Raw genomic sequence first — 17880 nt, 5'->3', positions numbered from 1 at the left:
GCTGTTTAGCAGACAAGAAGCATAGAGTTGGCATAAATGGGTCTTTTTCTGATTGGCAGTCAGTGACTAATGGGGTTCTGCAGGGATTTGTGCTTGGACCCCAAATGTTCACATATCTCAATGATCTGACCGAGGGAAATTTGCAGATAATACAAAGTTGGATGGGAAAGTGAGCTGTGAGGAGGCTGCAAAAAATGCTTCAGCATGATTTGGATAGGCTCAATGTGTGGGCATCTGCATAGCAGATGCAGTATAATGTGGATAATTATGAGGTTATCCACTTTGATAGCAACAATAGGAAGACAGATTACTTGAATGGGGGTTAATTTGAGATAGGTGGATACTCAATGAGACCTTGGAGTCCTCGTGCATCAGTCGCTGAAAGCAAGCATGTAGGTACAGCAGGTAGTAAAGGAGGAAAATGGTATGTTGGTCTTCAAGTGAGAGGATTTGAGTATGGGGATGTTTTTCTGCAGTTGTACAGGGCATTGGTGAGGCCAACCAGGAGTATTGTATGCAGTTTTGGTGCCCTTATCTGAGGAAGGACGTCCTTGCTGTAGAGGGAGTACAGCAAAGGTTTACTAGGCTGATTTCTGGGATGGCCAATCTGTCATACGAGGAGAGACTTAGGGTTATATTCAGAGAGCTTATAAGAGAGAGGGGGAATCTCATAGAAACTTACCAAATTTTAGCAGGATTAGCTAGAAAGGGTAGATTCAGGAAGAATGTTCCCAGTGGTGGGATAAGTCCAGAACTAGGGGTCATAGTTTGAGGATAAGAGGTAAACCTTTTGGAACTGCGGTGAGGAAAAATTTCTTCACCCAGAGGTTGGTGAATGTGTGGAACTTACTACCACTGAATGTAGTTGAGGCCAAAGCGCTGTCTGATTTAAAGAAGAAATTAGATATAGTTCTTGGGACTAAAGGGATCAAGGGATATGGGAGAAGGGGGAAGGGATCAGGATACTGAATTTGATGATCAGCCATGATCAAAATGAATGGTTAAGTAGGCTCGAAGGAATGAATGGCCCACTCCTGCTTCTAGTTCCTATGCTCCTATGATTTCACCTGGCTTTTATCTTTTGAAAAATTAATTCTTAAGAGGTGGACATCACTGTAGCAGCTGACATTTATTGCCCACTCTAGCTGTCCTCAACTGATAGGTGCCATCTTTGTTTCCAGACAAGCCAATATGTCAACCCCATTGTGGGTTTACAGTCTCACATAAGCGAGTCCAGGTAAAGACAGTTGGTTTCCCTCCTTAAAGGACACTGGTTAGCCACATGTTGTATTTATGATGATTCCACAGCTTCATTCTCACTTCTGTTTTTAAAGTTAATACCAGCTTATTCTCAGATTTTATTTTAAAACTGAATTCAAATTCTCAAACTGCCTTGGTAAGATTTGAAAGTATATTAGTTGAGGCCTATGAATGACTCTTTAGTAACAAGCACTACAACATTTTCTATACCTGTGGCATTTGTTTTATATTTAAACAAACTCACCACATTATCAAGCACAAGTCAATACCAAAATTCTTTCCATAAATGAAAACAGAAATCAAAAGTCCAAAAACATGGCAATGGGGTAGATTAACTTCAATCCAATTGATGCAAGAACTGTACAAATTACAAATGTGTAGAGTAAATAAATTATAGCTTTTATCCTACAGTAAAAGACCATTCAGCCCAATGGGTTCCATGTCAGTGTTAATTCTCCACATGAACTTTTTCCTTTATCTCAACCTCATCAACATATCTTTTTATTCCTTTTCCCTCATATCTATGTGTCTGCTAATTGCCTGAATTACTGTGTGGTAGAAAGTTCTGCACTTTAGCCACTTCCTGGGTAAAGTTTTTCCTGAATTCCCTTATTGATTTATTCACGACTATCTCATATTTATATCCCTTAGATTTAGTCTCCAAGACAAGTGAAATCATCCTTGTTCATCCTAACAAATGCTTGCATAATTTTAAAGATGTCTTTTTTTCTGGAGTAAAGTGCTCCAGTATATTCTTTCCTAATTGGTATAACCTGTCGGCTCTAGTGTAATTAGGGTAAAAATTTCTTTACACCTTCTCCAATCCTCCTTATGTCTATAAACTGTCCCATTACTTAGTCCATGCATGGTCGAATGAAGCAAGTTTAACATAAATGCTCTGCTTTTCTATTCTATCCCTCAAGAAATGGACCAAAGTGTTTTTTTTTGTAAATAGCCTTATGAATGTGTCATTAGTGATTTGTCAGCCTTCATTTCTGTTTGCTTCTCTACTCCATTTAGACACATTTTCTGAGGGATACGTGACCTGCTTATTCTTCCTCCTAAAATATGAGACTTCAGGGGAATGCAGGGCAAGAAATGGTAGATTCCACACCACAGTTTGGTACACTTATTTAAACTGGATCTGAAAACTGTGAAACTATTTCTTATGTAAACTTACCTTAATTTGAATATCAAAAAACTGAGTCTGTATATTGTAACTTGCCAAATTATCTGAAAAATTAAGCATGTAAGTTTGTAAAATAAGATTATTATTTCTTGCCAGCATCTGAAGCTATAATTTATCTATTTTGCACATTTGCCCCATCTTGTGTTCGGTGACTTATTTCTTATCCGATACTGCTTTAACTCATTACAGCCAACAAGCAGCAAAGCAAGTCCAAGATCACCTTGTCCAGCAGTCTGAGCATCAATGTCAATTTCAAAGTTGAGTGAATGAATGACACTCCCATTATCCTTCTGGTCTAAATAGAAATTAACACTAAGTGAAGAACAAGTGCAAAAGTATAATTCAGCATTACAAATGGCCAATCTGAGTTAATGTAGAAACCTCCAAATGCTCTCTCAATAACCTAGCAAGACTTCCCCAGTATAGTACTAAACTATACACAGCAGAATAATCCATGCTCAATCCGTGACCTGAATTGAAGTTGACTTCCCCTGGATTAGTGTGATACAACTGGCCACGATACTTCAATTCACTAGGTTGATTCGTGGGGTGAAGGGGGTTGACTTATGAGGAAAGGTTGAGGAGTCTGGGCTTGTATTCATTGAAGTTCAGAATGAGAGGTGACCTAACTGGAACATTAAAGATTCTGAGGATAGAAGGTGAGAGAATATTTCCCCTCAAGTAAGTTGGGGGGGGGGGGGGATAGAAATGAATCTAGGAAAAAAGGGGCATAAAATAAGTGGTTTCCATTTAAGATAGAGAGAGGGTTGTTAATCTTTGGAATTCCCTATCCCAGACAGCAACAGAAGTTGGGTCACTGAATAAATTCAACGTTGACTTAGAAAGGATTTTTGAAGCACGAGAGTCAAAAGTTATTTGTCAGGAGTGGGGAAAGAGGAGAAACAGGTGGTCAGGAAAATGAAGTTAATGCCACAATCAGCCATGATCTTACTGAAAGACAGAGCAGGCTAATTGGGCTAAATGCTCTACTTCTGCTCCTATTTCTTAATAAGGAAGTAGTAAGAAGTCTCACAACACCAGGTTAAAGTCCAACAGATTAATTTGGAATCACGAGCTTTCGGAGCACTGCTCACACGGGATGTTAATACACTGGGGCAGGGCTCATGGGATTCAGGATATTATATCGGCAGATTGGTTAATTAAAAAACAAGAGCAGCAGGAATAAATGGAACATTTCAGGTTGGCAGGCTGCAATTAGCAGAGAACTACAAAGATCAGTACTTGGGCCTCAGCTGTTTATAATCTAGATCTGTACCCTAGATGAAGGGACCAAGTGTAGTGTGTTGAAGTCTGCTGACAATACAAAGTTAGGTGGGAAAATTGGCTGAGAAAAGAATGCAGAGATATTGCCAGTTTAAGTGAGTGGGCAAGAAAGTGGCAGAAGGATTATAATGTGCTAAAATGTAAAGTCATCAATTTTGATAGTAAAACTCAAAGCAGTTTTTTTTAAAAATGGTGAGAAATTATTAAAGGTTAGTTTTCAAACAAATTTGGGATTTCTTAAGTTAGCATTAAGATATAGCAAGCAAATAGGAAGGTAAATGATAAGTTGGTCTTTACTGTAAGGAGATTAAAGTACAAGAGTAAGGAAGTCTATTACTACTTATACAGGGTTTTAGTGAGACCACATCTGAAGTAATGTGCATAGTTTTTGTATCTTTACCCAAGGAAGGGTATACATGCCTTGAAAGGAGTGCAAAGATTCAGAGGATGACGGGACTGTCGTCAGGTAAGAAACACATTGGACTAGAGCTATATTTCCAAAAATATTGAAGAATGAAAGGTGACCTTATTGAAACATAAAATTAAAAGGCTTTACAGGCTTGATGGGTAGCCTTGAACTAGGGATCACAGTTTCAGAACCAGGGACCAGCCATTTATAACAGAGATAAGCATAAATCTCTTTACTCAAAAGGTTCTGAATCTTTGGAATTCTTTAACCTAGAAGGCTGTGGACAGTCAATCCTTGAATGAGATTTTTGGATACTAAGGAATCGACAGATTATTTGCAATAGGATGGGAAAGTGGAGCTGTGGTTGATCAGCCCTTCTCCTCTCAAATGGTGGAGCAAGTTCAAAAGGGCCAAATGGACAACTCTTGCTCTGTTTTATATTGTTATTTAACAACTTCTGCTTTAAAGGGGTAATTGTGTGGTTATTAGTCAAGAACATGATTAAGCTTTATTGCAAATCCCATCACAGACAAAACAGCCTGATAATTCATCACTTAAATCTACACATGAGAAATAGAGGGGAGATTGGAGAACTGCTGATATTCACAAATATATCCCAGAAACAGTCAGTGTCTCTGCTGACATATTTTGCAACTGAACAGGTTCAAATATGCTTACTAGCAACCGTTTTGATACGGCCAATACAAAAACTGTGATAACGCAGCAAACAGAATTCACACTACTGAAGAAATCTCCTCACAGGCCAAAAGTTGCAGGTGGAATTAAACCTCCAATCACTGACGTGCATATTCAATTTAAAATCAGCATGTATATGAATAAATGACAACCATATGCTTTGCAAAGTAAGAGCACTTTATTCAGTTTAGATCATCAAGTAGAACTACTCCAGCATGCTTTTCTGAATGAAAGTGCTATTCTGAATGGTTAGTCCTCTTGTCAGTGTGTCAACATCTAATTAAAAGCTGCTAGTTGTTTCTGCATCTAAAACAATTTCAATTCATAAGCAAGGAGGGTTGAAATGTTACTTAATTAAAAGTGATATTTTGCAAATGTTTTAAACCACTGATTTAGAAAGTTCTTGATAAAAATATTGAAGTACCATCTAATGGTTTCTACCACTTTATAGTGGAGCTTTGATGTTAGGAAATCGAAATTTAGTGAAAATCTTAGCAAAATCTCTAGTGCCAACACTTCACACTTCCAAGGAACGAGAAATGCCAATGTTTTCTACAGAAGTGGCTATTAATTAAACAAATAAGCCTGCACACTGGAGTTGGCATGCATCAATATTTTAAAGATAATTTAAACTCCTGCTTTGGAAATCCAGGTAATTCAAGAACCTTCTTCTTGAGAAGGTGAGAGGGCATGGGATCCAAGGGGCTTTGGCCTTGTGGATCCAGAACTGGCTTGCCTGCAGAAGGCAGAGTGTGGTTGTGGATGGGTCTTTTTCTACATGGAGGTCAGTCACCAGTGGAGTGCCCCAGGGATCTGTTCTAGGACCCTTGCTGTTTGTCATTTTCATAAATGACCTAGAGGAGGAAGTGGAGGGATGGGTTAGTAAGTTCGCTGATGACATGAAGGTCGGTGGTGTTGTGGATGGTCTGGAAGGATGTCAAAAGTTGCAGCAGGACATAAATAGGATGCAGGACTGGGCGGAGAAGTGGCAGATGGACTTCAACGCGGATAAATGTGTAGTTGTCCATTTTGGCAGAACCAATGGGATGAACGAGTACACTATCAAGGGCAGGAGTCTTAGTAGTGTTGAAGAGCTGAAGGATCTTGGGGTCCGGGTCCACAGGACTCTTAAATCGGCCTTGCAGGTGGAGGATGTGGTCAAGAAGGCGTATGGTGTACTGGCCTTCATTAATTGAGGGATTGCGTTTAGGAATCGGGAGGTAATGCTGCAACTTTATAAGACCCTTGTCAGGCCTCACTTGGAGTACTGTGCGCAGTTCTGGTCGCCTCACTATAGGAAGGACGTAGAAGCTATTGAAAGGGTACAGAGGAGATTTACAAGGATGTTGCCTGGACTGGGAGGCATGCCTTATGAAGTTAGGTTGAGGGAGCTGGGACTCTTTTCCCTGGAGAGACGAAGGTTGAGAGGCGACCTGATAGAAGTTTATAAAATGTTGAGAGGAATAGATAGGGTGGATTCTCAGAGGCTATTTCCCTGGGTTGAAATGGTTGCTACGAGAGGACACAGATTTAAGGTGCGGGGAGGCACGTACAGAAGTGATGTTAGGGGTAAGTTTTTCACTGAGGGTGGTGAGTGAATGGAATCGGCTGCCGTCAGTGGTGGTGGAGGCGAACTCGCTGGGGTCTTTTAAAAGACTTCTGGATGAGTATATGGATTTAATGGGATTGGGGGTTATAGATAGGTCTATGGATTGGTAGGTGTTGATGTGATTGGCGCAACTCGTGGGCCGAAGGGCCTGTTTGTGCTGTAGTGTTCTATGTTAATCAAAGAATCCCTATAGTGCAGAAAGAGGCCATTTGGGCCACCAAGTCTTAGCAACTCTCTGAAAGAGCATCTCACCTAGACCCTTCCCGCTACCCTATCCCTGTAGCTTCACCATGACTAATGCATCGTACATACACATCTTTGGATACTAAGGGGCAATTTACCATGGTCAATCCACCTAACCTGCGCATCTTTGGACTGTGGATGGAAACCAGAGCGCCCAGAGGAAACCCACGCAGACATTGTGTGGAATTCGTGCATTCTTCCAATCACCCACAGCCGGAATTGAACCGAGCTCCCTGGCACTGTGTTCAAATGCACTGATCCTGACTAAAGCAGTGCAAAGTCATTGCAGTTATCTTGCATTGGTATGTGAGAGGGTAGCTATAAATTGTGAAAGATGGGAGAAGAGTTATCAAGCTTCCAACTTTTGCAAACGGCTGGGTTGAGTTTAGAGAAAGTTCTTTAATATTCAACTAAACTTGCCTCGTCAACTTAACATTCTCTGAGGCAAATAAATAGAAGAGAATGCATAAACAAAGACACCTGGAGGCTGTACATTCACAGATCTTTGAAGGTGACAGAACAAGTTGAGAAAGCTGTTATAAAGATTACATGATTTTTGACTTTACGAACAGAGGCACAGGCAAAACAAAAATTGCTAAACTGCTAAGGCCTCTAGCTGGAGCTTGTGACAACTCTGGGCACCACAATTCACGATGACTGTTAAGGCTGTAGAGTTAAAGGAAAGTTATTGGAACGTTATGAGAATGAAGTGTTATGGTGGTCTGAATACATTGGAGATATTCTCCTTAGAGCACAGAAGGTTAAAGGAAAATTTAATGAAGGTGTTCAAAAATCATGACGTGCAATGATAAACAATATTTTGACCAGAATTTTTAAAAATCACTTATGGAATGCGTGCAGAGCATTTTTTGCCCATCCTAATTGTTCTTAAACTGCTGCAGTCCAAAGATGCAGGTGTACTCATAATGCTATTTGGTAAGAAGTTCAAGCATTTTGATTCAGTGACAATGAAGAATGGCCAAACAAGCATTGAGAGAGACTTGATGGGGAAATTGAAGATAAAGGTATTCCCATGCATCAGTTCTAGTTGTCCTTCTAGGTGGTAGAGCTCACAGGTTAGGAAGATGCTGCGCTATGAACAGTGTATAAATAATTTTGTATATGGATGCAGTACAGACACGGTGCATCAGTAACATAAGAACATAAGAACATAAGAACATAAGAAATAGGAGCAGGAGTAGGCCATCTGGCCCTTCGAGCCTGCCCCGCCATTCAATAAGATCATGGCTGATCTGTCGTGGCTCAGTTCCACTTTCCCGCCCTCTCCCCATAACCCTTAATCCCCTCTCTTATCAAAAACCCATCAACCCGCTTCTTAAAAATATTTAGCGAGGCAGCCTCCACCACTTCAACGGGCAGAGAATTCCAGAGATTCACCACCCTTTGAGTGAAGAAGTTCCTCCTCAACTCCGTTCTGAACCGCCCCCCCTTTATCTTGAGGCTGTGCCCCCTAGTCCTACTGTCTTTTTTGAGCGGGAAGAGTCTTTCCACCTCTATCCTATCCATCCCATTCATCATCTTATACGTCTCAATGAGATCTCCCCTCATTCTTCTAAACTCTAACGAGTACAAGCCTAGTTTATTCAGCCTCTCCTCATAGCTCAACCCCCTCAACTCCGGTATCAGCCTAGTAAACCTCCTCTGCACTCCCTCCAGGGCCAAAATATCCTTGCGCAGGTGCGGCGCCCAAAACTGCACACAGTACTCCAGTGGATGAACTGAATGTTTGAGGTGGATGGGTGCTTTTTCTCTGGATGGTTCAAAGTTGTTGAAGATGCACTCATCCAGACAAGCAAATGAGTGCATCTCCGCACTCTCCTGATTTGTGTCCTGCACATAGTGGAAAGGGTTTGAGGAACTAATAGGCAAGTTACTCACTGCAAAATACTCAGCCTCTGACCTGCTCTTGTAGCCAAAGCATTGATATGAACATTCCAGTAAAGTTTCTGGTTGATGGTGATCTCCAGGATGTTCATGTGGGGGATTCAATTCTGGTAAAAACATTGACTGTCAGAGGGAGATGGTTTGACTCACTTTTTAGAGATAGTCATTACTTGTGTGGCACAAATGTTACCTGCCACCTGTCAGCCTGGTTCTGAAATGTTGTCTCAGTCTTGCTGCATGTGGGCACAGACTGTTTCCTTATCTGAGGAATTGTAAATGAACTGTGAAATCAGCAAGCAATCATACTTCTGATCTCATGGCGGAGGGTTGGTTACTGATGATGGTTGGGCTAAAGACATTGCCTAAGGAGCTCCTGCATTGATGCCCCAGGGCTGAGATGATTGGTCTCCAGCAATCACAGCTATCTTTTTTGTGCACGATATGATTCCAATCAGTGATTTCAATTTTACTTAGGCTACTTGGTGCCACCTTTGGTTAAATGCTTCTTTGAATATACAAGGGCAATCCCTCTCCCCTCACTTCTGGAATTATTTTGGTCACATTTGAGTCCAAAATTATAACGAGGCCTACAGCTGAGCGCTCTGACACAAACCACAGCATTGGTGAGTAGGCTGCAGTTAAGTGCGTGCTATTTGATGGCATCCATCATTTGCTGATTATTGAGGTGAGGTTAATAGGCCAATAATTAGCCACATTAAATTTGTCCTAATTTTTGTGGACAGCACATATTTGTGCAATTTTTCTCATTTTGTCAGATAGGTGTTGTAATTGTATTTAAACAGCTTGACTGGGGGCACAGCTAGTTCTGAGGCTAACTTAGTGAGAGGATTGACTGGGTTGTTTGCCTTTGTCATGTCCAGTGCCTCGGTGAACCTAACTGAATTGGATTTTGAGTCACATAAAGGCTAGATAGGGTAAAGACAACAGATTTCCTTCCCTAAAGGGCATTAGTGAACCAGACAGATTTCTGACAATTTATACGTTTCACAGTGATCATTACCGTGACAAGCTTTTTATTTCACATTTATTTAAAAAACGAATTTAAGTTCACCAGCTGCAATCGAGATAATTCTTTTATGCCTCTAGATTACTATTCCAATTACAGAACCACTCTGCCACTGTATCTGCATAATAGGCAGAAATACATGCCTTAAGGCATGTGAGAGTTACCCACAAGTTTAGTGGTTCAAATCTGCACTGAATCTAATAATGGCTCAAAATAGATTTATGAATGCAACTAATCTATTAAACAAAACTTTGTGACATTCACTAAAACTTACCCCAATGCTACACTAATATTCAGTTTCCAGAAAAGGTGCACAGCTGGTTTCACATTTTTTTCCCTTTTGTTTCTAGACTGTAACAAACATAAATGAATTTATTCCTTGAATTTTCAATGACTGCACAAGCAGCATGTCACTGTTCATTTCATTTTTTTCCTCACTTGTCATCTTGAAATCATCTTGAGGACAGTAAGGCAAAGGATAATGCAAAATCAGCTGCCAGAACATTTCCTTTCCACAGGCTGGAGACTGTTAACAGGTGCCCTGTAAAGGAGGCTTTTTGAAAAGGGGCAGAACTACCTTTCCACCTTTAGCAGAGTTGAGTAACAGACAGCAAGGAGGCTTAAGCAAGTCAAAAGAAGCTTGTTTTGAAATCTAAATGCTCGACGACATTCAATGGAACTGGACAATAAATCAGCATATACATCGTTAGATTTATTGTGAGATGAGCAGAATAATAATATTAACGTAAGGTTATCACACTCAAATGCCAAATTCACTTTATTCGAAATAAAAGTAAGTTATGCCACTCTTAAAATGTTAAAAGTTTGCACTGGCTAAAATTACACATCATTAAATAGGCTGCGTAAAAATAAAAAGATCAGTAATGGTGGCACTGTGGCTAGCACTGCTGCCTCACAGTGCCAAGGACCCAGGTACAATTCCCAGTTTGGGTCACTGGCTATGCAGAGTCACAGTAAAAAGTCTGACAACACCAGGTTTTAGTCCAACCTATTTATTTGATAATATACTCACAAGCTTTCGAGGGACACCCTCTTCGTCAGGTGAATGGAGAGTTCTGGCCTCACACAGAGCATATAAAGCACAGACAGTTTAGAGATTACTGATTAGAATGCGAATCTTTACACCTAACCTTGATCAGTGCTCCTTCCACTCACATTATCAGCCACTTCAGGTCTTGAACAGCAGGTTAGGTGTAAAGATTCGCATTCTAATCAGTAATCTCTAAACTGTCTGTGCTTTATATGCTCTGTCTGAGGCCAGAACTCTCCATTCACCTGACGAAGAGGGTGTCCCTCGAAAGCTTGTGAGTATATTATCAAATAAATAGGTTGGACTAAAACCTGGTGTTGTCAGACTTTTTACTGTGTTTACGCCAGTCCAACGCCAGCATACCCACATTATGCAGAGTCTGCACATTATCCCTGTATCTGCATGGGTTTCCTCTGGGTGGTCCAGTTTCCTCCCACAGTCTGAAAGACATGCTAGTTAGGTGCACTGGTCATGCTAAATGCTCCCTATATTGTACCCGAAAAGGCACCGGAGCGTGGCGACTAGGGGATTTACATAAAAACTTCATCGCAGTGTTAATGTAAGCCTACTTGTGACACTTATAAATAAATGTCATCGCCCTCCCCCTCGTGTTCTTTTGGCAGTGATGTGTGAAATGTGTGTCCTCTGGGTTGACCGGACCCTGGGAAGGTCAGGCGATGGAGATTTAAAGCTGCACTGTGTGTCCTGGACTCACCCAGCAGCAGGTTGAGCAGCACTTCCTGGCCGGCGATGCTGTCGCTCTTGTACAGACAGTACAAGGTGCCTCCTATCCAGGGGATGCCGTGGCCCGACACCTCGATCAGCTTCATGATGGGCCGGGCGCTGCCCCAGGCCGAGTCCTCGGCGGCGCAGACCCCCAGCCGCTTGGAGAGCCACAGGTCGATGGCCAGCAGCGAGCGCAGGGCAATGCCCAGCAGAGATGGGTTCAGCTTCATGCAGTCCTCGTCGGGCGGCGGGCAGCCGGAGGAGGAACCGGAGTCCCGGCGGAGGGCCGAGCCCGCCCCCTCCAGCTGCTGCACGGCCCGGTGCCGGGGCGAGGGGGGCTCGGAGGCCGCTCTCTGCAGCAGGGCGGGCGGCCGGCTCAGCACCAGGAAGTCCAGCCTCCCCCCGCTGCCGCTCTTCGGCTCCCGCTCTCGGTTGCGGGACTTGGGGGAGTGAGCCGGCATCTTGCTGCTCTCAGGGAGGGAGGAGCGGAGCCTCCTTCACAACAGCCCTCCCCCCAGCGCCATCTTCCAGCGGGGCGGGGCCAGGCCGCTGTCAATCACACCTCCCAGCCAATCATACCGGGTATGCAAATTACAGCAACACCTGTCTGTATTAACATTGCAAATATACTGCATTCACGGTCAACCCACTGCATTCACTGGCTCCGAATAAACTGCAAATATACTGCATTCACTGTCATCACACTGCATTGACTGTCACTGAATAAATTGCAAATATACTGCATTCACTGTCATCACACTGCATTCACTGGCTCCGAATAAACTGCAAATATACTGCATTCACTGTCATCATACTGCATTCATTGTCAACCCACTGCATTCACTGTCACTGAATAAATTGCAAATATACTGCATTCACTGTCATCACACTGCATTCACTGTCACTGAATAAATTGCAAATATACTGCATTCACTGTCATCACACTGCATTTACTGTCATCCCACTGCATTCACTGGCACTGAATAAATTGCAAATATACTGCATTCACTGTCATCACACTGCATTCACTGGCACTGAATAAACTGCAAATACACTGCATTCACTGTCATCACGCTGCATTTACTGTCACTGAATAAATTGCAAATATACTGCATTCACTGTTATCGCACTGCATTCACTGGCACTGAATAAATTGCAAATATACTGCATTCACTGTCATTACACTGCATTCACTGTCAATCCACTGCATTCACTGTCACTGACTAAATTGCAAATGTACTGCATTCACTGTTATCACACTGCATTCACTGGCACTGAATAAACTGCAAATATACGGCATTCACTGTCAATCCACTGCATTCACTGGCACTGAATAAACTGCAAATATACTGCATTCACTGTCAACCCACTGCATTCACTGTCAACCCACTGCATTCACTGGCACTGAATAAACTACAAATATACTGCATTCACTGTCATATCATTGCATTCATTGTCATCACACTGCATTCACTGTTATCACACTGCATTCACTGGCACTGAATAAATAGCAAATATACTGCATTCACTGTCATCACACAGCATTCACTGTCAACCCACTGCATTCACTGGTACTGAATAAACTACAAATATACTGCATTCACGGTCATCCCATTGCATTCACTGTCAACCCACTGCATTCACTGTCAACCCACTGCATTCACTGGCACTGAATAAACTGCAAGTATATTGCATTCACTGTCAACCTACTGCATTCGCTGAAACCACACTGCATTCCGTGGCGCTGAATAAACTGCATTAATTGTCACCCCACTACATTCACTGTCAACACACTGCATTCACTGGCACTGAATAAACTGCAAATATACTGCATTCACTGTTAATCCACTGCATTCACTGGCACTGAACAAACTACAAATATACTGCATTCACTGGCACTGAATAAACTACAAATATACTGCATTCACTGTCATCCCACTGCATTCACTGGTGCTGAATAAACTGCAAATATACTGCATTCACTGTCAACCCACTGCATTCACTATCATCCCACTGCATTCACTGGTGCTGAATAAACTGCAAGTATACTGCGTTTACTGTCAACCCACATTCACTGTCAACCCACTGCATTCACTGGCATTGAATAAACTGCAAATGCATGGCATTCACTGTCAACCCATTGCATTCACTGGCACTGTAAACTGCAACTGCAAGTATCTTGTATTCACTGCCAAGCCATTGCAGTCATTGTCAACAGCAACAGCAGGTATACTGCATTCAATGGCTCTGAGTAAACTGCAGCATGCAGATCTTCATGTATTAGTATTGAACTGCAGCAACAGATACGCATTCACTGGTAGTGAATAAATTGCAGCTAACACGCATCAATTAGCACTAAAACTGCAGCAGCAGACATGTATGGATTAGCATTGAACTAATTGCTGCAGCAGATGTATATGCTGCAGCAATTCATTCTGCAGCACTGACCTGCAAACATCAATATTGAAAGCAATACAATACGCATTCCCAATGAATACACAAAGCACCAGAAACTACCACTCTAACAGACCTGCACGTGCTCCATTGATTTGTTTCTGCATTAGACTGCATACGTTTTGGGTTCATTTCATGACTGCATCAAGTTTACACTTTGTACCTTTTTTTGCAAAACTGTTTGGACAGTTTATGTGCTACAACACATTATATTGAGAGAAAAGGAAAAATTATCTTTCATTTAATTTGCACATTTTACCATTATAGTCTGAAAATTCTACAGTCAATGAGGTCAATGGGTTTTAAAGAAATTAGATGAGGAAATTACAAATGCTTCATCATTGTCTTCTGAAGCTCTCTCGATTCAAAAATTGTCCTTTTAGACTAAAAAATTGTAAATAACTTCATTATTTAAGAAAGACCATAAGACCATTACACATAGGAGCAGAATTAAGCCACTCGAGTCTGCTCTGCCACTCAATCATGACTGACAATTTTTTCATCCCCATTCTCTTGCCTTTTCCCCGATCCCCTTATTAATCAAGAAACTATCTATCTCTATTTTAAATACACTCAGTGACCTGGCCTCCACAACCTTCTGCAGTGAAGAGTTTCACAGATTCACCAGTCTCTGGCTGAAGAAATTCCTCCTCATCTTTGTTTTAAAGGATCATCCCTTTAGCCCGACGTTGTGTCCTCTGGTTCTAGTTTTTCCTACTAGTGGAAACATCCTCTCCTAGTCCACTCTATCTAGACCTTGCAGTATCCTGTAAGTTTCAATAAGATCCCCCCTTATCCTTCTAAACTTCTCAACCGTTCCTCATATGACAAGCTCTTCGTTCCAGGGATCATTCTCGTGAACCTCCTCTGGACCCTTTCCAAGGCCTTCCATAGATCTGGCGTCCTAAACTGCTCACAATACTCCAAATGGGGTCTGACCAGAGGCTAATGCAGCCTCGGAAGTATATTCCTGCTCTTGTATTCTTGCCCTCTCAACATGAATGCTAACATTGCATTTGCCTTCCTAACTGCAGACTGAACCTGCACATTAACCTGAAGAGAATCTTGAACAAAGACTCCCAAGTCGCTTTGTGCTTCTAATTTCCAAAGCATTTCCTCATTTAGAAAATAGTCTATGCCTCCATTCCTCCTTTCAAAGTGCATAACCTCCCACTTTTCCACATTGTATTCCATCTGCCACTTCTTTGCCCACTCTCCTAACCTGTCCAATTCCTTCTGCAGCCCCTCTGCTTCCTCAATACTACCTGTCCCTCTACATATCTTTGTATCATCTGCAAACTTCTTCCAAATTGTTAATGTATATTGTGAAAACTTGTGATCCCAGCACTGACCCCTGAGGCACACCCCTAGTCACCAGCTGCCATCCTGAATAAGACCTTTTATCCTCACTTTCTGCATTCTGCCAGTCAGCCAATCTTCTATCCATGCCAGGATCTTACCCTTAACACCATGGGCTCTTAACTTATTTAACAGTTTTCAATGCGGCACCTTGTCAAAGGTCTTCCGAAGATCTAAGTAAATCACATTCACTTGTTCTCCTTTATCTAACTTCCTTGTTACCTCCTCAAAAAACTAACAGATTTGTCAGATAGAAAGAGAAACCAAGAACTTACAGATAAGCTATTAGTCCATTAGACTATTGGATTCTATAATTCAAGACTGATTGATGGTGAACTTAGAGAAATGTGAGATGATTAGAGGGAGCCAATATGGACGGGTAAAGGATAGATCATATCTAACCAACCAAATTTAATTTTTTGAGCAAGTAACTAAAGGTAAAGACCATAAGCCCAAATGACCATGAGCTGCTCTCCTTTTTGAGGGAAAGAGCAGTCTGGTGGTGATTTATCCTGAGGATCACCACATCTCAGGTAAAGGGTAAGGTTGAGAAGGCAGGTCTTCATGAATAAAGGAATTGAATCCGTACTGTTGGCATCACTCTGCATCACTAATCAGAGATCCAGTCAATTGAGCTAACCAACCGCCCAACTAAAGTAGTGGACAGGGGATTGTCTATGAATGTCGTTCACATGGATGTCTAGAACGCATTCAATAAGATTTCACTAAGGCTGTTTGTTAAAATTAAAGTTCACGGAATTGAAGGAAAATGACTCCCTGGTTGGGGAGATTGGTTACTTAGTGGAAGAAAGTTGGGATAATGCCTCTGTATTCAAATTGGAAGGGTCTGACTAATGGTGCCCTACAATGATATGTGTTGGTGCTTCAACTATTCGTTGTATTTATTAATGACTGAGACAGTATAACTATATATCCAAATTTGCTGACGCCAAAAAATTGTTGGCATAGAAAGTGATGTAGACGGTAGCATAAAGTTACAAAGAAACATTGATTGATTAAATGAGAGGCCAAAAGTGGGGCAGCTGGATTTCAATGTAGGTTACTGTGAGGTTTTAAGTGTATTTATTAGTGTCACAAGTAGGCTTACATGAAGTTACTGTGAAAATCCCTTAGTCAGCAAACTCTGCCACCTGTTCGGGTACACTCAGGATCAATTTAGCATGGTCAATCCACCCACCCTGCACATCTGTGGGAGGAAACTAGAGCACCCAGAGGAAACCCATGCAGACACGGGGTGAATATGCAAACTCTTCACAGACAGTGACCCAAGCCAGGAATTGAACCCAGTTCCCTGGCTCTGTGAGGCAGCAGTGCTAACCAAGCTGCCCTGTTATCCAATTTGGATAAAAAGGGATAGAAGTTTGTATTTTTTAAGTGATGAAAAATTAGGAACAGTTGAAGCCCAAAGAGACGTAGGGATCCAGGGACACAGGTCACCGAAATGTTGTAGCCGGGTACAAAAAGATAATCAACAAGGCTAATGGAATGTTAACCACTATAATTAGAGGACAAGAATAAATGGAAGGAGGTTTAGCTACAGCTATACCAACCTCTGGTTGGAATAGATCTGGAACATTAAGTGCAGTTCTGGACATGTATCTTAAAAATGAAATGTGGGATTTGGAATTGCAAAGCAGGTTCAGTAGAATATTGCCAGGAGTCAAGGGAGATAATGATGAGAGATTGTATTCCTAGAATACAAATGGTTCAGCCATGATTTGTAGTTTTTTAAGCGTTTTGAAAGAAATTGAGTGGGCAGCTAGAGAGAAACATTTTCTGCTGATGGAGAGTCTACAACAGAAGGAAATACCTTTAAAAACAGACAACAGTTAGCAAACACTTTGTTACTCACGGTGTGGTAGACTTGTGAAACAAACTCCCATAAAAAGCAGTGATTTTAGCCACTTACTAACTTTAAATCTGATTTTTGCTTGCCAAGGTATTAAGCTTAGGTGGCATGGTGGCACAGTGGTTAGTACTGCTCCCTCACAGGGTCAAGGACCTGGGTTCAATTCCAGCTTTGGGTGATTGTCTGTGTGGAGTTTGCACATTCTCTCCAGTTGTTCCGGTTTCATCCCACAGTCCAAAGATTGTGCGGATTATGTTGATTGACCATGCTAAGTTGCTCCTAAGTGTCAGGGGATCAGCAGGGTAAATACATGGGGTTACATGGATAGGGCTTGGGTGGGGTTGTTGGCCTGAATGGCCTCCCTCTGCACTGTAGAGATTCTATGATTAAGGAATATACATGGCAATAAGGTAGGTGAAGTTAGGATATGGAAAGCTCTGATCTAATTGAATGGTAAAACTTCTCCTGTTTCCAAAAGTAGCTTGTTTATAAAATTTAGTTATTAATCACAATTAGCTTGCCTTCACGTTGTACTGAACTTACTGTGAAAATCCCCTAGTTGCCACAATCTGGTGCCTGTTCGGGTTCACTGAGGGAGAATTTAGCATGGCCGATGCTGTTAACCCTCATATCTTTAGACTGTGGGAAGAAACCAGAGCACCCAGAGGAAACCCACATAGACACAGGGAGAATGTGCAAACTCCACACAGACAGTGACTCAAGTCAGGAATTGAACCTGGGTCCCTAGTGCTGTGAGGCAATAGTGCTAACCACTGTGCCACCATGCCACCCCTTGTC

At 41.9% G+C, this 17880-nt stretch overlaps 1 protein-coding gene across 1 annotated transcript in view; it reads right to left on the bottom strand.

Moving 5' to 3' along the window:
• Positions 1 to 11934, bottom strand: part of plpp6 (phospholipid phosphatase 6) — a 28548-nt gene extending 16614 nt beyond the window's left edge. Inside the window, exon 1 of the mRNA XM_080195892.1 lies at positions 11389 to 11934. Coding sequence (XP_080052018.1) covers positions 11389 to 11860 — 472 coding nt within the window. The 5' untranslated portion in view covers positions 11861 to 11934. The remainder of the gene's footprint in view (positions 1 to 11388) is intronic.
• Positions 11935 to 17880: the final 5946 nt, after the last annotated feature.

Source organism: Carcharhinus amblyrhynchos, chromosome 9, assembly GCF_965287045.1.
Source record: "Carcharhinus amblyrhynchos chromosome 9, sCarAmb.v2.hapA, whole genome shotgun sequence".
In the NCBI taxonomy this organism is placed as follows: Eukaryota; Metazoa; Chordata; class Chondrichthyes; order Carcharhiniformes; family Carcharhinidae; genus Carcharhinus; species Carcharhinus amblyrhynchos.
This window is presented reverse-complemented; position numbering and strand designations above follow the sequence as displayed.